At 41.9% G+C, this 24,489-nt stretch overlaps 1 protein-coding gene across 1 annotated transcript in view; it reads right to left on the bottom strand.

Moving 5' to 3' along the window:
- Positions 1 to 15,005: 15,005 nt before the first annotated feature.
- Positions 15,006 to 24,489, bottom strand: part of DEPTOR (DEP domain containing MTOR interacting protein) — a 134,666-nt gene continuing 125,182 nt past the window's right edge. Inside the window, exon 9 of the mRNA XM_007075589.3 lies at positions 15,006 to 19,714. Coding sequence (XP_007075651.1) covers positions 19,586 to 19,714 — 129 coding nt within the window. The 3' untranslated portion in view covers positions 15,006 to 19,585. The remainder of the gene's footprint in view (positions 19,715 to 24,489) is intronic.

Genomic DNA, 24,489 nt, shown 5'->3' with positions numbered 1-24,489 from the left:
GTGATGGAGCAGAGGGAGCGAATGACAGGAAAACAGTGCAAACTAAGGCCTCAGCCAGTCCTATAAGGAGTTTAGGAATTAAATGGCCCTTCAGAGTCACCCCAAATTAGAGTGAGGGGTCGGGCCTTTTTATGCCTAAACTGAGCACATAGTCTCTTTTTAGAAGTGTCCTTTTAAGTGTGTGTGGGTTTTCTGTTCAGCAAGTTGGTTCTTTCTTCAAAGACACGGACTGTCTCCGGGGAAGGGGGCATGACTTTGAATGAGGCAGCTCTCTCTCTCTCTCTCTTTCCTCCCTTCCCCCTCCCAATGCTTTTGGTGAGAGCACTTAAGTTCTACTCTCTTAGCAAATTTCAAATATTCATTTATTTTCGGGAGAACGCAAGCCAGGGAGGGGCACTGAGAGCAGGACAGAGGACCCAAATCCGGCTCTGTGCCAACAGGCTGACAGCAGCAAGCCTGACGTGGGGCTCAAACCCATGAACCGTGAGATCATGACCTGAGCTGAAATCAGACGCTCAACTGACTGAGCCCCCCAAGTGCTTCCCTCTTAGCAAATTTCAGTTATACAAGACAGTGTTATCAACTATAGTCAGCATATTATACATTAGACCGCCAGACCATATTCATCTTATAGCTGAAAGTTTGTACCCTTGACCCATCTCTCCCTATTTTCCCCACCCCCACACCCTGATAACCATTTTTCCACTCTCCATTTCTATGAGTTCAATTTTCCTTTTTAGATTCCACATGTAAGTGATACTGTAAAGTACTTGTCTTCCTTGGTCTGGCTTAATTTCCTTAGCATAATATCCTCCACATTCTTCCATGTTGTCACAAATCAGGGATTTCCTTCTTTTTTAAGGATGAATAATACTCCACTATACATATATACCACAATTTTTTTTAAGTTTATATATTTTTGAGAGAGAGAGACAGCATGAGCAGGGGAGGGGCAGAGAGAGGGGGAGTGAGAGAATCCCAAGCAGGCTCTGTGTGGTCAGCACAGAGCCTGATGCAGGGCTAGAACTCATGTGAGATCATGACCTAAGCCCAAACCAAGAGTCTGACGCTTAACCCACTGAGCCACGCACACACCCCTACACTACATGTTCTTGATCCATCCATCCAATGACAGACACTTAGGTTGTTTTCATAGCTTGGCTGTTGTGAATAATGTGAGGTAGCTCTCATTAGCAGAGGGCTTGGACTAAAGGAGGTCCAGCCAAGCACTGGTTGGTGACCAGTAGGTCACCAGCCCTCCCAGCAGCCAGGCTAATGACTGCCTCAGTCTAGAACAGGACCACAAAACCACTACATACTTGAACAAAAAGTTAAAAAAGAAATACTCCATCTTGGACGATGAAAGAAGAGAGAAGAAACATTTGAAAGAACAAATGAGCAAAATAGGACAGGCAATAGGTACCCTGACCAAAGACCAGCGCTGAAATGATCATATCAACTTCCAGTAATTTTTTTGATGTTCCTGAACTCTGAGCCAGGGTGAACTATGACATGTTTCATTAGCTACTTATCCTGAACCAGATGCTAGTGCGTGTTTATTTATTTATACTGTTTAGCTCTAAGAAGAATTTCCTGTGAGTTGCTCATATACTTGCAGCCCAGCAAGGGAGAATTTACCTATTAGTAGCCTGTTGTGGAATCTCCCATTTATTATGTGAAGTTCCAAAGAATGGTTACAGCTTCCAGCATTTTCAATCTTGCCCACTGTTTCCAAAGGGCAGGGCTTACAGGTGACATTCCTGCTGATCAACACCGTGGTAAGGATAGTCCTACCCACTCCAACAGGGCTTGGGTTGAGTTCGTTGGTTATTTATTAGAGTAAAAGCTGCAGTTTTCTGGAAGGCACAACTTTGAGGTTGAATAGCTCTCTCCAGTAAACACTGTGTCCTCTGGAGTGAAATCGAATTCCACTGGGCCAACTCTCTACCCTGCCCTTTGGCTGAATTGCTTCTTTGGATGGGAGTCCATGGTCACCCAGTCAGCCTTCCACACATTCATCCATCTCTTTTTCTCCCTGGGGAGGGCTAGGCCAGGGAAAAGCACACTACTGGTGAGCTTTAGCCACCAAGAGGTCCTCTGCAAGGTGGGTAGAAGATAATGTCTCTTCCAAGTTTCATCATAAATGGTTGTGCTTTCCAACAATGGGGCTGGAACAGGGGCCAGAGCAGCAGAACTGGGAGTATGGCCAAGCTAGGGTGGAAAGGAAGCCCACCCCTAACATGATCCTTCTCAATCCTTTTCTATGGGAACTTCATTTTCCTTTCTGTTCCCCAAATCCCCGCTGGAAACTTGAGGTGTCCAGTGTCCACTGCCAAAGGCTTTTGGGGGGTAAGCTCACTTCACTTGAGGGGTGCTAGAGGCTCATAGGAACACTGAGTCCTGGGGCCTTCCTTACATGTTGCTTAATGGACTATTACGTATTAGATTATAAAGGGATAGAGCAATCCAATAGTTTCCAGGGTTATAGAGTTCATGGTTTAACACTCTTCCCAAGTAGTCCCAGCATCAGCAGCTGTGGTTTATATGGCATGTATTTTACCCAACAGCTGTGTTTTATGTTTCCACACTGCCAATAGATGTGGCAGTAGGCACGCTACAAAAGGCCATTATAGTGGACATGTATGGCTTTTTTCTCCCAGAAAAGGTCTTCTCTTTGGAAAAATGCTCTTCAGACTATCAGGACTATTGGTTCATAGTACTCCTATGTCTTTGACACAGGAAGGGCATATGACCCAAGGGGAACCAGTAGTGGGAATCTATCCCTTTGTTCACAAAGGTTGGTCCAGGGATGGTCATGTGACACAGGCCAACCGAGTTGGAATTCCGGGGCAGGGTATTTCATACTGAAGCCAATGGACAAACATCCATTCCTCTCTGATTGGTAAGCTGTAAGAATTTATGCCCATTGTGATATAAGCTTATGTGAGTAAAGCCCACACAAGAGAAGTAGAAAGTAGAGAAAAGTAACAGCTACACAGAGAGTGAGATCCCTGGCAGTCTTTTAGGTTTTACTCATCCTGATTTCCTAACACCCATGGAGTTTTGCCAGTTCCCAATTTGCCTAAGCAGTCCCGGTTTACACCTGCTGTTCCGGCTTAATCATTAATAGCTCCCTCTTACAGTTTCAGAAGTGTTCCAGGTGAATGATAAATTATATAATCATTGTTCCTATTGCAATGTGGTTAAATAAAGCAGTAAAGTCTTTTTTTCCCTGTAAGTTAGTTCAAGCTGGTTTTCTGTCACTTGCAACCAAAACCAAAACCAAAACCAAAACAAACAAAAGCCATGCTGACTGATCTTCCCTCTTTTCTAAATTAATTGAGAAATATTTTCACAGCATAACCCCTAAAGCTGATCATTTCCACATGCTTGAATTCTTAGCAGATACCTGCTTCTGTTATCTGCTTCTTGGTTTCCATTTGTTCTGCGGAATTGACACCTGGTACTCTTCCAAGCCTACCCAACCACTTTGTCCTGATTTTGGGTCCATTTACTCCACACCTCACCAAAGACCAGTAGAATTTACAGATTTCATCAGAAGGCCCTGAGAATCAGGCTTACAGAAGAAAAGATCCAGGGTGGGCCTGAGGGACCACCTGGGTTAATGAAATTCAACTATTTTTTCCCCATCCTTGCATTCTGCTCAAAATCCCTCGAAGATAGTATTGATTTATCTTGGGTCTGGAGCCCATTCTTTCATTCGGAGAGACTAGGGCACCATGATAGACATCTCATGACAACTATAGAAAATGAGGGAGAGGCAAATTCACCACCAAAATACAGGTGCTGTTAGCAAAGAAAAAGTGGTAATGGATGCCAGGAGACCAAAAACACAGTCAAAAATGTGCCTTTAATGATGCTACTCAATAGTTTTGCCAGCTATTTGTATGTCTATGCCAATGAGAGCTAAGTGAGCTCTTCAAATATATGTGACTGGTATTAAGGAAACTTGGAGATGAGATCATCGACCTTCCTGGAATAACTGTGAACCTCAAATCTGACCACCCTGAGTGATAATGGAGCTAGTCTTTATATATTGTGCGTCTCTACATTCCATAGTCATGACACAGTTTGGGCTGGTATTTGAAGGGGGTTTGGGGGAAGTTTCCTGCTGTACTCATTCTCATGCCTCAAGTCCATCCTGCTGAGCCTTGTCCATCAGGACTGTTCCCTTTGGCAAAATCACATTACAGCCACTTTCCAACAACCGCTATGATTCAGTATCCAGCTTGAGCCTTTCTTCTTGATTCCATCCCTCCACACTTCTGCCCTGTTCCCCTCTTTTAGCTTCTGGCTTTGTGACACATTTTCCTGCTCATGGCACATCTCACCATGCTGAACTTTCTGCACTGCTTTACATTTTGGTTCTTTCTTTTCCACCATCCTTTCTACCACCTGCCAAAGCCTTTGGCTAACTCATCATTCAATGTAGTTTGGCCACTGAGATCTTGTATGTTATCATTAACTTGCAGGAGGCACTTCTGCTGGTTAATTCCAAAGTGATGAAGGATGTAGTTAAAAAATAAAATAAAGGGGCGCCTGGGTGGCCCAATCGGTTGAGCGTCCGACTTCAGCTCAGGTCACGATCTCACCGTTGGTGAGTTCGAGCCCCGCGTCAGGCTCTGGGCTGATGGCTCAGAGCCTGGAGCCTGCTTCCGATTCTGTGTCTCCCTCTCTCTCTGCCCCTCCCCCATTCATGCTCTGTCTCTCTCTGTCTCAAAAATAAATAAACATTAAAAATTTTAAAAATAAATAAATAAAAAAAATAAAAAGTACTGGTCCTGGAGTTGGACACACCTGACTCACGTCCCAGCTCTGCCATTATGTCAGTGTGCAAACCTGGGACTACCTCATAGCAGACAATGGTGCCTTGTAGCTTTCCAAAACCTCCATACCATTTTGCAGATTGGTTTCATGGGTAAATCTTTTTTTCTGCTTTTTTTTTTTTTTTTTTTTTTTTTTTTTTTGGTAATTAGTTGCTTGCTTTCAAATAACTAATTTAAAGCATTTTTTTTTCTTTTCTCCAATACCGTTGCATTAGAACAAGGCCATTTATGCTACAATAACAAATAAGCCCCCAAATCTCAGGGGCTTAAACAATACAAGTTTGTCTCCTGCTCACATCATAGCGTGATTTGAGTCAGGATGCTGTCTTCCACAGACACCTTAGGGATCCAGGATCTTTCCACTATGTGGCTTCTCTATCACAGAATCCTTCTCTTTTGGCCCCATGTAAGAGGGAGTGTAAGATTTCACAGGATATTTTTATAGCCAGCCTCAGAAGTGGTGTATATAACTTCTACCCACATGCCATTGACCAGAATCGAGTCACATTGTCCCACCCAAATGCACGGTGGGCTGGAAAATGTAGACTTCCTGTGTATCCAGGAAGAGGAAGCAGGATTGGCAAGTAAGCCTCTAGTCACTCTACCACAGTCACATTTCCTAGTTGGTGTGTGCTGAAAATAAAACTGCATGATGATATTACCTATTATGATAAGTATAATGATATTAAGCACTTATATGCCAAGCATATAATAAGCTCTTTACACGGGTTATCTCATTTAACTGAATTCTCACAACAACTTTATGAGGTTCCAGATGGCTGGTGTGGAAATAGCTGGTGGAAACAGCTGGTGCTGGTAATTATTCATTTCATTTTTTTGTGTCTTTTATATTCCACGCAGCAACTGCCTAAGTTAGGATGTTAAACCAGTGTCCTGGCACTGTCTTTAATGCATATGTTTGCGGATGAATCATTTTGTTATGGAGTTACATGCTAGGGACTGTGGATCACACCAAGATGAGCGGACAAGGGTCTTCGATGTTAAGACAAGACAACTGTATAAATACAGTTAGTATGAGGCAGAAAATCATAAGAGCATAAAGAGAAGTCTACTTGCATTCTCGATTTAATTGAACTGGTATTGATCATCACCTGGCTGTTACAGACTAGAAGAAAGTTCTGGATGCTGTTGCTCATGACAAAAGTTCTAGGGCTCTCTTTCTGGCTTTAGTCTTTGTCTTCCTAACACATTTCTGCCTTGTCTAGATTATGACTTTTGTCTCCATTCCTATTTTGTCTCCTATTTCAGATCCTACGACAGCAACAGATCTTTCTGTTTGTTGCCTAGGTGCTGATCTTTGGCTCTGTTCCTATACGTCCTCCTATGTGGACCTACCAACAGACATAGCCTCTCCACAGAGATGCCCCAGTGCGTTTTCCATCACATGGTTTTGCACCCACTCTCAGGTCTATGTTTGCCCTGTTCCAGCCAGCCTCCCTCAGGTAGGGTTCAACTTTCAGTAAGGGTAGAAGAGGCTGCTAGAAGCTGATAAGGAGACATAGCAGGTTTGAAGTCAAAATGGGGAAGAAAAGAGTAGGAGAGAGGGAAAGGCAGTTGGTGGTTATGGGAACAAAAGGCAAGGAGCATCAAAAGGAAATGCCTTGTACTCTTAACTCACCTCCGCAAACATTTTTAAAAAGGGAAGCTTTACTTGAATTTAGAGTCTAGATGCTAACCTCAAAGGAAATTTTTACCAAAAAATAAAAAATAAAAAAAGGACAGTATTAAATGAGAAGCTGTATGTGCACTATTTTTACTTTTTATAGAATTCCCTTTGGACTACCAGGGGAAGACTCCAGTTGTCAAATGAGAGACAGTGTCTGTTCATGCAACGGGTGGTCTCAGTCCTCACAGAACTCTCCGATTGTCTGACCCCACCAGACCTGCCAAACAAACCAATGCGTGCTTTGTTTCCGGACTTGCTCTTTTTCATAGTAAGAGGCTGACATCATCCCAAGGCATCCACAATGTAGTTGATGTGAACAGAAGCTATTTCCAAAGAGTAAGAAAGAGGTACTTCATCCCATGGTTGAACATGGCTGAAGGGGGATGTGTGCATGCTGTCCTTGCTGCACATGGTGGGGACCTGAAGTCAGGAAGCCCCCTAACAGTTACCCGCATTGTGTTAAGCAACCATAAAAATGCATAGCCATTGAGCTTTTCTTGTTCTGTGCATTAATGATCTTGAGTTGTTAATAGACACTTTCTCTCCGGATGAACCTCTGCTGTAGTCAGTAACTCAGGTAGAATATCGACGTAGCCTTCAAACTTTTTTTTTTAAATTGATTTACTTATTTTGAGAGAGAGAGAGAGAGAGAGAGAGAGAGAGAGAGAGAGAATGATCAGGGGAGGGGCATAAGGAGAAGGAGAGTGAGAGAACCCCAAGCAGGTTCTGTACTGCCCGTGCAGAGCCTGATGTGGGGCTTGAACCCACAAACTGTGAGATCATGACCTGAGCTGAAACCAAGAGTCGGATGCTTAACCCATGAGCCACCCAGGTGCCACTCGAGGTAGCCTTCAAAAGCAGGCTCTGAAATGTTCACATTTCTTTTTTTTTTTTTTTATTTTTTTTAAGTTTATTCATTTTTGAGAGACAGAGCATAAGCAGGGGAGGAGCAGAGAGAAAGGGAGACACAGAATGCCAAGCAGGCTCCAGGCTCTGAGCTGTCAACACAGAGCCCGACGTAGGGCTCAAACCCACAGACGGACCACAAGATCATGACCTGAGCTGAAGTCAAACGCTTAATGGACTGAGCCACCCAGGCACCCCAACATGTTCCCATTTCTTTTTTTTTTTTTTAATTTTTAATGTTTATTTATTTTTGACAGAGAGAGAGAGAGAGAGAGAGAGGACAGAGCATGAGTGGGGGAGGGGCAGAGTGAGAGGGAGACACAGAATGCCAAGCAGGCTCCAGGCTCTGAGCTGTCAGCACAGAGCCGGACGTGGGGCTTGAACTCACACACTGTGAGATCATGACCTGAGCTGAAGTTGGACACTCAACCAACTGAGCCACCCAGGTGCCCCAACGTGTTCCCATTTCTAAGGGAAAACTTGAACACACTTTTCTTGACCTGTAATTCACATGAGAAAAGCACAGCACCTCTAAGAATGAAGAGTTTCTCAGGAATTAAAAGACAACAACAACTCTCACAGACCTCATCCAGACAATTTTTTTCTTTCAAACGTGTGTGTGTGTGTGTGTGTGTGTGTGTGTATGTGCGCTCATGTGTGCAGGCTTGAGTACAAAGTCCATCTATATCATGGAGCCCTCGCCTTATAACCTAGTTGTTCTGCACAGTGGTGGTCGTAGGGAAGGTTAGAAGCTCAAACGTGAAGTTGGAGTTCAGGAAACACTGTGAAGAGGTGCATCGTAAAGTGGTTACTTGGGACAATGCGCATAAAGTAAGTCAAACAATAACGTACATAAAACACTTAGCATGTGCGTAGCACATAATTTCTCAATCATTGAGAAACTCTGGAAATCCGGAATCACAGGGATTTGCTTTGATTCCTTTCATGATGGGTTTGTGACCTTAAATGTCTCTCTTTCTAAAAGAGGGAGGTCTCTTTGCCTCTCCTTGGTCCTTGCTGTAAGACCACTTTCTCCTACTAAGCTCCAAGAAAGAGGCCAGATTGAAGGTCTCCCGTGCTCCAGCAGATGTCAGTCTGGCCTTATTGGAGGACCTAGGGAAACCAGGAGACGCCAGATTGCCTCCAGGAGTGAACGAAAAAGGGGTGGGGTGCATTTCACAGGTCATCTAAGAAAGGAGGCATCAAGAAGACATCTGGGCCAATTTCCATTTTGGGAAAGTACACGATGAATTTGAAGAGATTTTTACAAACACATACTTTGTTAAAGAGACATTAATGAAGAGATTACTGTGTGCGGGGTACGGTTTTAGGTCCTAGAGATACAGGACTCATTGTAGCTCCTTCCTACCCTCTGGAGCTGCCAAGTTACTTTTTGGCTGCCCACCTGTTGTGATTTTCACTTAAACTAGATAGCATAGGAGGTACATATTATTAGGTATTGAATGAATGAAATGAAATGCGTTCATGAAAACAAAAGCGTCTGGGTATTTGTGCCCTAGAAAGCATTTAAGAAAGGGGCTGGAGAAATAGCCACTATACCCCCAGTTTTGGAGCAAAGGAAATCATAGGACTGAACCAAATGATAGGTAGTGACGTGGAGAGGAAAGAGAACAAGAAGAGGAGTCTCTCATGTCCGCAAGAGGAAAGAAAGCCTTAAGGGCAGCCACCAGGCAAGAGGGGCGAGCCCTGGATCATGGCTGCTCAGGATGGGGCCATGTACGGTCCCGACAGCAACATCTAGAATGGAGTGCTCTCGAGGAGCAAAATCTGGCTCTAGATGGTTCTCTGCCACCACGTGCACATGTGCATGTGATCTTATGCTCTTGTACAAACTGGGTGGCCATGGGAGGCAGATACTGTCAGTAGTCAGAATGACTGGGTTCCAGTCCGACCTTGTGCCAATGACTTCACCTCCCTAGAGAGCCAGGTTCCTTGTCTACAAAATGAGGATCTTACTAGAACCTACATCATGGAGTCATGTGAGGATTGAGATCATCCATAGAGAACATTTATCAGAGTAGCTGGCCTATTTTCAGAGTGAAATAAATATTAGCTATTATTGTTATTAGTTTTACTAGGACTGTCTCTCCAACCATACAATGACAGAGGAAACCAGCAAATTTACAAGGCCTCCTACAGATTAAAAAAAAAAAAAAAAAAAGATTCTGTTTTCACACTTTTGTTTCCATTTATGTCCTGAGATGGGAGTGTGTAGAGTACATACAGGTAAGCCAGTTTTCTTACGCAAGAAGAAGGAAAGCAAAAAAGGTGGACTGGTAAGCAGAGATGCAAATGAGTGGATGACCGTGTGCTTTCAGTAAGAGACAAACTGTACTTTAAAAGTAAGACAGGATCCTACCTCCTCCCATTCCACTTCAAGCAAGAAAAGCCCTAGAAGCAGTTTTTTCATATGTTATGTGGCTCAGACTGGCTGAGGGAAAATCTGGAAACAAAACAAAACAAAACAAAAAACAGGGGTTCTTTGTTTAACACGCTGGCTGGGCTGGCGTTCACGGACTCCCATCTTCCTTAGAGCTCACAGCCCTGGTTTCCTCGCTTTCTGCTGTTAAACTCCACACCTGCTTCATAATTAACTAACCTTCATGCTCCCATGTCACATGCTCCAAGTTTTCCCCAGGTTCAAGACTAAGGGCACTATTGTACTTCGTCACCTTTCAGTGGCAGGAACATCCAGATCTTTCAAAATTTGAGTTCATCTCAGTTTTGGCTACACTCATATAGACGTTTTCAATATTTTTTAATGTTTTACTTATTTTTGAAAGAGAGAGAGACTGTATGAGCGGGGGAGGGGCAGGAGGGAGAGAGACAGCATCTGAAGCAGGCTCCAGGCTCGGCGCGGTCAGCACAGAGCCTGATGCGGGGCTCAAACTCATGAAACCGCGACATCATGAGCCAAAGTTGGATGCTTTACCGACTGAGCCACCCAGGCGCCCCCCATACAGACATTTTCAAAGTTGAGGTAACAGATCGAACGTTTCTTTCTTCTCTCTTCCTTTTTCTCCACCCAGCCCCTCAAGCTGGACTCAAGAATTGTCACTACCCCCTTCCATAAAGTTTGTATTATGAATCAGCCTTTGTGAACCCAAGCATTTCAGGCTTCAGAGGGAAACAAGTTTAACATTTAATCCCAAGGGAGCAAGGGGGAATTTAGAATAAGATATGGAGTCCCAGGAGGCAAAGAGAAAGTCACAGAGGCAGAAGAATGACAGGCAAAGGAAAGGGTAGCTGTCAAATCCAGGATGTAAGAACATGAGACTCTTCGCCAAGTTCTTTACAGAGAGCTCCTTTCTTTTGCTCCAGTGCGTTCGTCAGATACAGCAGGCAAGCAGCAGCCTGTGCCTCCACTGCCTGTGGAGAGCTGGTGCTAAGAGAAGCCCAGAGTGGTGGTTTCGCTTACATAATTCCAGCATGACTCTCCTAAGCCTCTGGACTCCAGAAGCTGCCCACAGAAGAGAAACAGAATGATGTCTCCATTAAGGTTTGCCCAGGAAACATTTGCAACTTCTTTATAATCAAGACTAAGTTACCGGCATAACCCTGAAATAAAGTTTGCCTTGGGACAGCTGACTATATCCATTGTTTTCCTAACAGGCTATAAGACCGCTGGGAAATGCATCAGGTAGTAAAGAGATAATATGCAGTTTTGTGAAATTACTTTATATGAGATCTTGAGTTTTAAAGATTGTGTTTGGTAAGTTATTTACATTTTTCGTTTCAAAGTGAGGTGGCTGAGTAAAGATCCAAAGTGAAATGATTTTTGCTCTCTCCCAACTTACAGCCACGAATCTAGAGCTATGTTTTCTACACAACCTGTGAATCTCCTTGCTCCTCAGTACCTGAGGAGCATAGCAAAAGTGACAGGGGCACCTGGGTGGCTCAGTCTCTTGAGTGTTCAACTGTTGATTTCATCTCAGGTCATGATCTCGCAGTCTTAGGATCAAGCTCCAAGTTGGACTCCTCACTGACCTTGGAGCTTGCTTAAGATACTCTCTCTCTCCCTCCCTCTGCTCCCCTCCCCCCACCCCCAGCACGTGTGCTCTCTCTCTTTCTCAAAAAACAAAAAAAGTTACAGAGTGGGTGACTTCTTTTAATGTACTCAATTGAATGTAGTGATGATCATGTATTTTTTTCTTAAAAATTTTTAACGTTTATTTTTGAAAGAGAGACAGACAGACAGACAGACAGAATGTGAGCGGGAGAGGGGCAGAGAAAGAGGGAAACACAGAATCCGAAGCAGCTCCAGCTCTGAGCTCTCAGCACAGAGCTCGACACTGGGTTCGAACCCACAAGCTGTGAGATCATGACCTGAGCCGAAGTCGGACGCTTAACTAACTGAGCCACCTAGGTGCCCCTCATGTATGTGTTTTCTAACCCTTCTGTTATCTCGTTTATGACAAAAACAACTAATATGCATATGGTTAGTGATGAAGATATCTATGTATAGACGATCTTATGAATTAGTGTGGGTCTTTCAACATGACTGATAATTAGCATGACATGGTAATAATAATAATAATAGTCATAGCTATCAATAGTTATGTTTAAAATACTATGTACCAGGCACTGTACTAAGACCTTCAAATATATTACTAATTAATCTTCACGATAGCTTTCTAAGATGATTATATCACTTAAAAATGAGAAAACCAGGACACAAAAAGATGCACCAGGGGTGCCTGGCTGGCTCAGTTGGTGGAGACTTTGACTCTTGATCTTGGGGTTGTAAATTTGAGCCCCACATTGGATGTAGTTGGATGTAGAGATTATTTAAAATAAAATCTTGAAAAGAAAAGAAAGATGCACTGAGAAGAGCACTGACTGAATATTCTGGGGCCAGGGTTCCAGTCCCATGTATACCTTAGTTGGCATGAGTTTGGGGCAAGTCATAACTTCTCGAGTTCATTTTCTTTCCTGTTTTGTGGGCAGAAAAGAAAGAGAAGCATCCAATTATTGCTTACTTATTCTGGATGAGGCACCAGGATAAGATTTTACAGGCATTATTCCATTTAATCCTCACAGTGGTCAAATGGAGTCAGTGCTGTAATCTCCATTATAGAGATAAGGAAACTGATACCTACAAAGGTTGAGCAACTGAACGGGCTCTCAAGCCTGAGAATTGGAATCTGAATCTAGGTCTGTATGTCTCCAGATCCCATGCTCTTAACCCCTCTGACCTTTCTAGCCTTAGTATCTTTGGACTCGCTGTTTCCTCTGCCGGCAATACTCTTCTTCCAGATTTCCCTAAGGCTGGCTCAATCCCATCCTTCAGGTATTAACTCAAGTCAGGTTTGGAAAGAGGTTTGCAGAGGCTTTTGTAAAGGGCTGTTGCACTGCCTAACTTCAGAGGGCACTGTTCGCATAGACTGTAACGTGACTGGTGCCTCACTGGAATGGAGTAACGTGGTTTTTACTGACTACATCGTTGGAATCCTAGTCATTTCCCATTACCCCATCTGGTTTCAGTTAATTCTTAGCACTTACCCTTATCTAAAATGAGCTAGTTTCTTTTTTTTCTTTAATTTTTTTTTAATGTTTATTTGTTTTTGACAGAGAGAGAGACAGAGCAGGAGCGGGGGAGGGGCAGGGAGAAAGGGGAGACACAGAATCCAAAGCAGGCTCCAGGCTCTGAGCTGTCAGCACAGAGCCCGACGCGGGGCTTGAACTCACAGACAGCGAGATCATGACATGAGCCAAAGTCAGATGCTCAACCGACTGAGCCACCCAGGTGCCCCAAAAATGAACTATTTTCTTTATGTAACTTACTTATTGTCTGTGGCTCCCAAGAATATGTAAACTTCGTGTGGATGAGGACCTGTCTTATTTATAGTTGTTTGCCAAAGACTTAGAGACAGACCCATAGTAGGTGCTTAATAATTATTTGTTGGATGTTCTTAAGTATGTCTTACAAACTTCCAATAATCCTTGCTTCATCAGAATCACAGAGTTGTTAAAGTATAAAAAGTTTCAAGACATCCAGGCATCATGAAGACATTGATATAGTAAGTTAGGATTACAAACTACTAATTGTATTTTCTGTGCTTTAAATTTATTTATGAGCTTTGCAGCAAATTCAGACTCTCACTGTCATTGACCAAATAGGCATTTATTCGACAAAAATTACGTCTCTGAATATTAAGTGTTGGAGAAGATATTGACAACACATATCACTTTGATATTTTGGATGGGAGTGTACATCTGTTCACCACTTCGGGAACTAGTTAGATGTGATCTGGTAAAGTCAGCACTCATGTTTCCCATGACTAAGCAGTTCTTCTCCCAAGTAAATACCTAAGATAAACTCCTTCACTTATTCCCAGGAGATGGTGGAAGGATGTTCATAACAGCCCCATTAGTGATGATGACGACGGCAGTCTTGCCTAACGACAAGAAAATAGACAACTTGTGCCCTAGAAATTTATGAAGCTGTGAAAAACGAATTAATTATGACCACACACAAAAAAATCTAGAAGAATCTTAGTAATATAATCCTGAATGAAAACATGTAAATCTCAGAATATTATATAAAACTTGACGTTCTTTTAATAAAGTTCATTAAAAAAAATCTTAACAATTATCAAGAACAAGAGAATGGTAAACTCAACACTCACCACTGTGGTTACCTTGAGTAAGGGCAAGTGGGGGACATGGTTGTGAAGGAAGATACAGTTAAATGTAAGTTATTGTCAGTGTTCTGGTTCTTGGGTCAGATGGTGGTTTCTCGCACATGAAACCATCTGCTTTAACACCATGATTTCATATCCCCCACCCCTCCATGGAGAGAACACTTTTAGGAGGCAGGCCTAAAAGTGACTCAAAGGATGAGCTGGATTCAAGGTCATACCTACTCAGTTTTGTATACCCAGGGCCTATATTCAGTGTTTAATAAAACATAGTTTCAGCAAGATTCCTTAAATGAAGGAAGGAAGGAAGGAAGGAAGGAAGGAAGGAAGGAAGGAAGGAATACACGAGAGAAAAATGTAAAGTTCTTTTGGTTAATATTGAGTGCAATCCAAATAATCATTTACCCTCATATTTTACCCTGCCCTTACACATACTGAATTATGTAATCCATTTCCTAATTAGTTGAAAATAGAAAAAGAACTAACATTCTCCCAGAGTAGTAAATAACTATATAACATTTTTCCATATAGACTATTCCATAATACTCAGCAATACCAGGATGAAATACCAGGCAGAAAATGATTCCAAATCGAATAGAGTACGGAAAAAGCTTTTTAATGCACTTTTTTCAGGCAAAAGAGCTTCAGAAAACATCCATCATTAAGTAGTGTTACAAATGGCACTTTTGGCTACATTAGAGAAGTAGATATGAGTCCCATGTGTTTTCTCTGATAGGTTACTAGTAGAGCAACTTTATAATGCAACCCTTTCTTAGGATAAAAAGTGGCTAATTTGTGCTAAAAGACAGGAAATGCTATAAACGTAAAGTCATTGTTTTAAAAATTTAACATTTATTTCACTCTATACAATCTATTTTCATATTTCAATTTTAAGTATTCTGCTATAATTCTTAAGAAAGGAAAACATAAATTCAACCTAATTTAAAAATAAACATATATATTAAGTACATATATTAATGCATTTAACAATATCATAGGTAACTTTGATGATGAATTTCATTTTGGTACGCTGTAGATTTGTCCTTTTGGTGTTGAACTGAGGAAAAGCATATGACATCTGAAATCCTACCATAAATGGCTAAAACAATGGTATCAATGGACTCTAACCAGTTGGCAAAACTGAAACATTCCAGAGTTATGCTGATCAAAAATGAAACAGGATTAATACTCAACAGGAGAGAATAGTTAATGTCAGTTTAAAATGGGTCTTGAAAGTAGGTTATTGTCACAAATATTTGAAAAGAGTATTTGGAAATGTGAGACTCCACTTTGAACTGAAAGCAATGATTTTTAGTTGCTAATTGCCACCACCCCAGTGCATTCACCTTTTATAAGATGATATGAAGCTGACTGCATCTCATCTACTCAAATGTGGATATCTTCTTCCTGTCACCCATCATTACTCAACTAGTCCCCCTATCAGTTTATGCAATTATTTATCAGAGATTAATAATAAAACACCACACAATAGGACCAACCCAAAAGGCAACTGCATTTTTCTCTCTACAGCAGAAATAACAAACATGGCTTCAAATTTGCACTGATAGCACATATTATGCTAACGAGGAAACAAAAAAGATTTCCACCTCCATCACAGAAACATGAACACATTACACAAACACCTGAAAAATCAAAGTGTTTTCTCTGGGAACAAAGAAAGCCATTTCAGGGATTCTCAGTGAGTGAAACCACACACACTGATAAACACACACACACACACACACACACACACACACACACACACACACAGGAAATAAAAGCTCTTAGAAATATTGTTTACTGTTAATTTAGAATAATTCTTGGTGTTATATTCAGGAACGAAGTTCCTAAATTTTAAAGCAATTCATCTGTTAAAATATCACACAAAATACTTTTTTTAATGATACGATTTAACAACCCAAGGCCTGAGTCAGTTAAAATGTATGCCCTTCACCTTCATGGGTACATGGTGCCCCTTGCATTTTATGAATACCCCAGAGCCAAAGGCCTAGCTTCGCCATACTTGCATCCACCACAGAAAGCTATCTTATAAAGGACATGTCATGGGAGGGCGGAAGACTGATGTCTAGCCCAGGCTCCAGCCTCAACAAGCCTCATGAGTTGGGCGTGGCCCCTGATCATTCCATACTGCAATTTCCCCATCAGCAGAAGATTAAACTGCTGTCCGTGGCTCCGTGAGGCACTATCATTTCAGGACTTTCCAACTTTGAAGTTTTCATTAGGCACTGGGCTTTCTTCACAACTTCCTATCAAACTTCTACCCAGTGTTTGGTCAGTTATTTGCGTCTCGCCTTTCAATAACTAGGTAACTTCTTAGGTCCTTTATTCCATGAATGGAGAGTGCCTACTCTTGGTGGATTAAAAGTAGCCACAAATTCTCTGCAGCTCCTCCCATTAAAGGTAGATCTATTTCCCACCTCTTGACTCAGAGCTAGTTTTGCGAACTTGCTTTGACCAACAACATGCTACAGAAGTAACACTGTGACTTTCCAGACGAGTCCACAAAAGGTCCCACAGTTTTCATTTTCACCTTCTTTGAGCTCATGAGGCCTAATGTGGATGGCTGGGCAGCTGTGGGGAAAGGCCACACGGGGTAGAATGGAGGCACCTCAGCCAGCTGCAAGACACATGCGCTGGGCCATCCCAAACCACAAATGTTTGTGGGAACCCAACCAGCATCACACTGAGTAATGGCTGGCCATCCCAGCAGAGCTCTGCCCAAACTGCCAATCCACAGGATCATGAGCACATAGAGTGTTATAAGCCATGTTTGCGGGTGGTTTGTTGGGCAGCGTGGATAGCTGATACGCTACTGTGTCACAAACTGGGCTAGGGGAAGGGAACATTCTGCAGATACTCAGAGTGCAGTTAGGGAGACAGACACATGATGGACCACCTCAAAGCAAATACCAATGCTGTAATTAGAGGGTGTTGATGCATAAGGGTCCATGGGAATTTAGAGAAGGGGAGTCAATCCCAGAACTACGGAGCGGGCAAAGGTTTCTCAGAGAAGATAATATCTAAGGGGAGTTAATTAGACAGATTTTCCCAGGCAAAGAAGGTGAAATAATATTTCGGAGAGGAGAAATTGTGCAAAGGCTGGAGGGAGCTAACTAGTGCCCCTACAGGAATGGGATCATTCACTTTAATCACATTGTAAGGATGTCAAAAATGGGCTGAAGAACAGCTAAGGTAAAGCTCTCTTGGCCTTCGGTTGAATTATCCGTCATTTGGCCTTTAAACTGAAGGCTATGAGAGCCAAAGGGAGAAATAGTTCCTCCCTTTCTTTCCTTCTCTCCTTCCCTCCGTATTCATTTGACCAAAGATATCAATAACACTCTCCGAATCAAAGAAAGTCTACCTGCAGGAAGGAGGCTGTGTGGAAGACAGACAGGCAGATGCTTCTCTGGTGCTTAGACTGGTTAAAGGGAAGGGATGGTGTATGCCAGGGCCTGAGATGATGCACACTGGGACATGAGTACAAAGTACAGACGGCTGGCAAGAAGAAGCCATTCTTCCTCTTTTGTCACTTAACGAACCCCTGGTCACAGAAAGCGTTTAAGACTCATCTTTTAAAGATGTTATAAAAACTTTTAAAGCTGAACCATAAGGTCTCCCATTTATTAGCTGTGTGGCCTTAGGTACATGACTAAGCTGTCTATGAGTCCTTTCCTCAGATGTAAAATGGAGAAAATGACGATATTGACCTCACAGGTCAGGAGGAATAAGTGACGTATAGTTTTAGCACAGCACTGGATATAAAAGAAGCCCACAACATTAGGTCCCTAAATGGGGAGACGCTCGGGGAGGGACGGTAACACGGGCGTTAGCATTGAATAAGCCCACGTTTGAATCTTACGAGTTCTTGCAGCTGTGTGAACATAGAAACTGTTTTTAAGTTTGCTCAGACTTAGTTTCCACATTTGAAAAATGAGGGTGATAATACCTATCTTGCAGGGTTTGATGAAGATTCAAAGAGATCACATATGTTAAGTGCCGTAGCACAAAGCCTGGCATACAGTATAAACACACATACACACATACAGACGATACTAGTTCCCAAACGTAGATCGACGGGACTATTGTTAGACCTTTTATGTTACTTCAAAATCCTGCTCTCTGACTAACGCTACAGATCAGATAAGTTGGATTACCAGAAACATATATATGTAACATCTTTAGCATGGCATGTCCATCCTACCAGTACCAATACGTTATGATAACCTATCACAAAAAGAATGGCCGAGGTACAGCATTCGTACTTTATTTTGTGAATACGTGATAAGAAAGAAACCTGGTTGTTCAGAATGGAATTTTGCGTTCCCTGACTACCTAGTTTGGCACTTTGAGGAATTTCCTCTACACACCAAATTCCCAAATGCATTCTTTTCTAAAACAAAAGAAGAAATGTGCGTATATACAGTGAGTTGAAAAATTACAATGCAAGACGATGTTTGGGTGAAAAATAATCCCACCAAATAAGCAAGACATGTTATGTCCCTAGAATATGTCATGCTAGAAAGCTAGTAAAAATTCAGGCCAATGAAGCAATTTAATTTCAAGTTTTATCACATATGGGCCAAGTCCTAGAACGCTTCACTTAAAAAGGGACAACTTCAAAGTGAAATCTTGCCAGAGGCTTGATATGTATATATACAAATTCCTCTGTTTTGACATTCAACATATTCTGGATTAACTCTAGAAGGCTTCTGTAGCTGACTGACAGAACAAAATTATTTAGGGTCAGAAAGAAGTCAGAGCACAAAATTGTAAGTATTATCTCCCTATTTCTCTCACCCATATTATCACGTGGTTTTTGTTTTCTAACTAATGCCATAATTGAGATCATATGTTACAAGTTGATACTAAAGGCAGGAATTAAGAAAAAGCCATTTTTTCAATGGCTTTTAAGCACTTGAGTGCTTTAGAACCTTCTTCAAAATGCTAGTTAACAGGTAATATTCCTTTGGATGCTGCATTATTTGAAGGTTGGTGAGATTCAGATCCTTTAATAAACAGTTCCATGATCATTTTGGTAAGAGAACCATTTAAAATCTGTAATAACTACTCTATTGATTCCTAGGAGGGGATTTTAGCACATTGCTATTTTGGACAGAGAAGCATTTCAACAACTTTCTGCAAACTAAGATTAAAAAAACAACAGGTGAGACCTACATATGGAAATCAAGTAAGGCAATTCTACTATGTAAGAAAATTCCATTTCTCAATGTTTTTTCTATACTGACATAAATTGTTTTGTTTTGTTTTGTTTTAAAGATGATCTACCTGGTTCTTCCACATTCAAACAGTGTACGAAACTCAAATCAAGATGTGTATGTATGGAGAAAAAATTTGTGTGTCCAAAACCATCCATTTGTATGGAAGTCTTGTCATTGCATTGCTTTGTGTTGTCCTGGCTTTGATCATCCTCAGGCCACTTAAGGGCCAGGATGTCCACCTGCTCAGCATTCTAACTCTTCCATGACTTCCATGACGATCGTCCGAGGACCCGTCAGAATCAGATTGCTCACCGTCCGGTAGTCTACATGCAGCACATTGAGCCCATTTACAGAGACAACAAACTGACAGACCTAAAGGAAAGACAAAGAAAAAGTATCTATTATAGCTCCTGGTTTTTCGTAGACCTCTAATAAAGGCACTGTGTATCTCTAATATCTAACCTCTCTTAAAATACCCAACCTTACCCAGCTGGCAACAACAATTTCCAAGAATCTATACTTTTTCTGGAAGGCAGGATAATAGAAAAAAGCATTTGGCTTAGTGTTTTACAAAATTAGGTTTAAATCCTAACTTAACAACTTACTAGCTTAAGCTAGGTATTTAAATTTCTGAGCTTTGTTTCCCTCAACTCTAAACTAGGGATTAATAATAATAATAATAATGCCTACCTTATAAGATTGTTGTAAGAATTAAACGAAACAAAGGACATCAAGCTTGTATAACAGTGCTCTGAACCAACGGAGTATGCAATACGCTTTTACAGTCAGTGTTTATGGCTGCTATTCATTTGGGCTCAATATTTAGGGAGACCCTATGGCCCACTATTCCCAAGATAGTCCTCTTTTACACCAACTGTTCCTGCGTGATTATGTTTTTTTAATGTTTTATTTATTTTTGAGAGAGAGAGAGTGCAAGCAGGGGAGGGGCAGAAAGAGAGGGGACAGAGGATCTAAAGCAGGCTCTGCGCTGAACTCACAAACTATGAGATCATGACCTGAGCCAAAGTCGTATGCTCAACTGACTGAGCCACCTAGGTGCCCCCTGCATGAATATTAATAATGCCTCCTTTTACTTGCTAAGGTGCCCCATTGAGATGCTAAATTCCACACATCACCCTGTTTCCCATCCTTGTGAAAGTGGATGAGACCAATAAAGATCAACTTTTACACTCAGTATTAGTTAACCTGTGATAGGAGAGAGAATTCTAATAAAAAGCATCATTCAGTAATGAGAGGCCTCTCTGGATATGTCGTAGTGAGCTTGATAGTGATCCACAGGCACAGCCTCAAATGGAGGTACTTCTCTTGAGGTTAGTAGTGACATCAGATGCTGGGCATGATGGTATATCTGTTGTGTGTCTGAAGAGGCAGACATTGGACATATGAGCACTCCAACAGAAAAATGGACACACAGATCTCCAGCTGTCAGTGATAAGTACATCTAATTAGCAAAACTGAATCCAACAGAATATAAGTCCATATGGTACCCGGTATACAGTAGATACAATATCCCCAGTCCTCAAGGAAGTCTATGTCCTCATCCCTAGAACCTGTGCATAGTTTACACGGCAATGGGGAGTTAGGGTTACAGATAGAACGGGTTGCTAATCAGCTGATTTTAACATCAGGAGATTATCCTGAGTTATTCAGGTGGGCCCAAGGTAACCGCAAGGTTCTTTATGAGAGGGAGACATGAAAGTAAAGGCACAAGAGAAGCAAGAAGTTGGAGAGAAAAGAGGAAGGGGCCAGGAGCCAAGGAATGCAAGTGGCCTCTATTAGCTGAAAAAGGCAAGGCAGTGGCTTCTCCCCTTTGAAGCCCCAGAAGGAATGCAGACCTGTGACACCTGTAGACTGCTGCCTCCAGAACTAAGGCAATAAAATTTCTTTGTTTTATGCTGCCAAGTTTGTGTTAATTTGTTACAGCAGCAATAGGAAACCAATGTAGTAACTTTATAAATATTCACTGTTGAATGAATTGAATGTATAAATGCATTAAGCAAAAAAGCACAATTTTTCTTGAGTCTGAAGGACTTCTTGCTTCTTATAAATTATCACCTCACTGACTGGGAAAATAAGAAAATAAAAAGGAGGAAAGAAGGGAGAGAAGGTGAGGAGAGGGAAAGGAAAGGAGACTGGCTGAGACTGATTAATGTCTCCCATATCTGTTATTATCATCAAATTTCTTTACAATGCCTGGGTAAATGAGATGCACACCTGATCCCCATTATTTATTAATTAGTTAATTTAATGTTGATAACTCAAAGAATAAAAAATATTAAAACATTTTGAAAATCCCCATTTCCTTTCTGAGTGGGTAATAACAATATAAACTCAAACACTATTAATATAATATAAATTATAGTAAATATTTTATATCTAAAATATATCAATAAAATAAAATATGTAAAATAAATATACAATAAAACACTATTTTTATTTTTATTATTATGTTTTATTTTAGACAGAGAGAGCATGAGTGGGGAAGAGGGGCAGGAGAGAGAGAGACAGAGACAGAGACAGAGACAGAGGCAGAGAATCCTAAGCAGGCTCCATGCTCAGCATGGGGCCTGACATGGGGCTTGATCCCACAACCCTGGGATCATGACCTGAGCCAAAATCAAGAGTCGGATGCTCAACCAACTGAGCCACACAGGAGCCCTTAAAACACTATATTATTAGGTGTAAAAATATCTATACCTGTTACTTAAACCAAAATTGGAAAGTATTAGAAGGGCAGCTATATATTTATGGAAAAGATAGGGGATTTGGAACCTAATGATAAGGATGTAAGTCTTTGGCTCCTTTGTTTGATGGCCTTAATCATGTCATTTCTCCTCTATCATGTCTCAATTTATAAAACAGGGTTAGGTAAAAACGCTTATCCCCACAGGCTCAAATTAGGTAATGAAGTTAAAACCTCTTTGCCAATGTCAGGCACTAGACTGGTTTCTATTCACTTCTTTCCCTTTAAAAATACCGACTTCTGGGGCACCTGGGTGACTCAGTGGGTTAAGCGTCCGACTCGTGGTTTCCGCTCAGGTCAGGATCTCATAGCTCGTGGGTTTGAGCCCCGTGTCCAGCTCTGCTCTAATGGCACAGAGCCTGCTTGGGATTCTCTCTCTCCTCCTCTCTCTCTGCCCCTCCCCCACTCACACTGTCTCTGTCTCTCTCAAAATAAATAAGTAAACTTAAAGACAAAATTTTTTTAAATACCCACTTCCTTTGTAGTCACATGCAAAACAAAATGGAAAATGGACTGTGGCAAGCAGAGTGGTTATTTCTTCAATAAACACTTGCTGTTGTCACGAACCTCAGTATTTTCCACACCCCGACATATATTACCACGGCATCTTTGTATATGAGGAGACCACACCATTACTGTTTTTTCCTTCCCAGTTCCATAAATCTGTCCTTATGGCTTCAGGGCACATCTTGTGCAGGATCAGCAGTTCTCAACCATGGTTGAAGTCATAATCATAATCAAAGTCATGCCCGCAGGTTATAATCCATCCTGAAGTAGGCCACAAGTAATTTGCAGGGCGACCGAGCACTAATTTAATGTTGACATTAGTGGTGCTTTGTTTTTCCTGCCCCGGACTACCGATGAGCCAAAGAACGAGAGAAATTCCACTCCCTCCCGATCCAGAGTACTGATTTTAGACCTGGGTCCTTCTTTCCTCCAAAAGGATGAATAGCTGTTTTGTGTTGCCAAATGAGAAGGCAGTAGTTTCCAGGTGAGCCCACACTCCAGCTAACTCTTCATGGGCTCCTGAAGGTGAGATGTGTCTCTGTATCACCAGGGATCACCTTTAATTTAGCATTTAGTCTCAAGCAGAATTGTATTCCGTCTCTCTCCCATGAGGTTTGTTTGTTTCCTACTAAAAACATAGGAAATTTCCCCATAAAAATCCAGAATCCAGCCTCTCTGGAGCAACCTACAGCTCCAAAAGCACTAGGTCAGAATGGTCACTTGGCAATGGCCAAGTAGGGGCTACCCATACTAGATGGGCACACGTTCTCTAGATGGGCACATCTGCCATGTGTCCTCACCGCTTCCTCTTTTCCTTCCACCTAGCAGACAGACATTTGAGTCCGCAATCCCTGATCTGGGGCCAGAGGGAAAGAGCTGAAGACAGGGGGACTTAGTGCTTCAAGAACTGAAAGATGCCAAATGTCCACCAACTAATGAAAAGAGAAATAAAATTTGGTATATCCATATAATGGAATATTATTCAGCAATCAGATGGAACCAGTTACATGCTACGGCGTGGACAAACCTCAGAATCATTATGCTAAGTGAAAGAAGTCAGTCACAGCAGACCACATCTTGTGTAAGTCCATTTATATTCTAAGTCCAGAATAGACAAACCCACAGAGACAGAAAGTAGATTAGTGGTCGCTTGGGGCTGGGGCAGGTATGGCAGTGGCTGCTAATAAGTATGGGATTTCTAGCCCAAACTGTAACCAACTTGCAGTCCTCGTGTAATGTGGACAAGAAATAAATATTTTATTTTTAAAAAAGCACGGGGTTTCTTTTAGGTGTGGTGAAAATATTCTAAAATTGATTGTGGAAATAGTTGCATAACTCTGTGAATATACCAAAAGTAAGTGAGATATACACTTGACAAAGAAGGCAAATTCTATCTTAATAACGCTGCTCTTCAAAAGAAGAACTGGAGGGAAAGGGGGCTGATATCAGCAGTGCAGAGATCTCTGTGGACTGGAGAGGGTGACTGCAGGATCAGTTCGAAGATGAAGTCTTTTGAACCTCCTGATTGCAGGGGCTCTTGGAGGCTACAGAACTTGAATGGCGGGGGCTGTGTGATTGGGGGGATGAGCATTCAGTGGCCTCTGCTCAGGACCTATGCCTAGGAGTTTAGGGGTAGAAAAAGGGTAGCCATCAGGGCCCGCTGGGCAAGGACCACTGGCAACACAACAGTCAAAGCCCATGTTATTGGACTGGCTAAACCCCAGGATGGGGCGGGGGAACCTATAATCCGAAAGGGGAAGGGCCTGGGGCAAGGGGCACCAAAACAATTTTATACTGGTTCTGTTATCAACCTCCGTCCTTGGTGACTTGAACTGCACTGAAGTTTAGAAGAAGGTCATTTTGTTTTGGGGATGCG

Source organism: Panthera tigris, chromosome F2 (assembly GCF_018350195.1).
Source record: "Panthera tigris isolate Pti1 chromosome F2, P.tigris_Pti1_mat1.1, whole genome shotgun sequence".
In the NCBI taxonomy this organism is placed as follows: Eukaryota; Metazoa; Chordata; class Mammalia; order Carnivora; family Felidae; genus Panthera; species Panthera tigris.
Note: the sequence above shows the minus strand (reverse complement) of the source record. Positions and strands in the feature narration are given on the sequence as shown.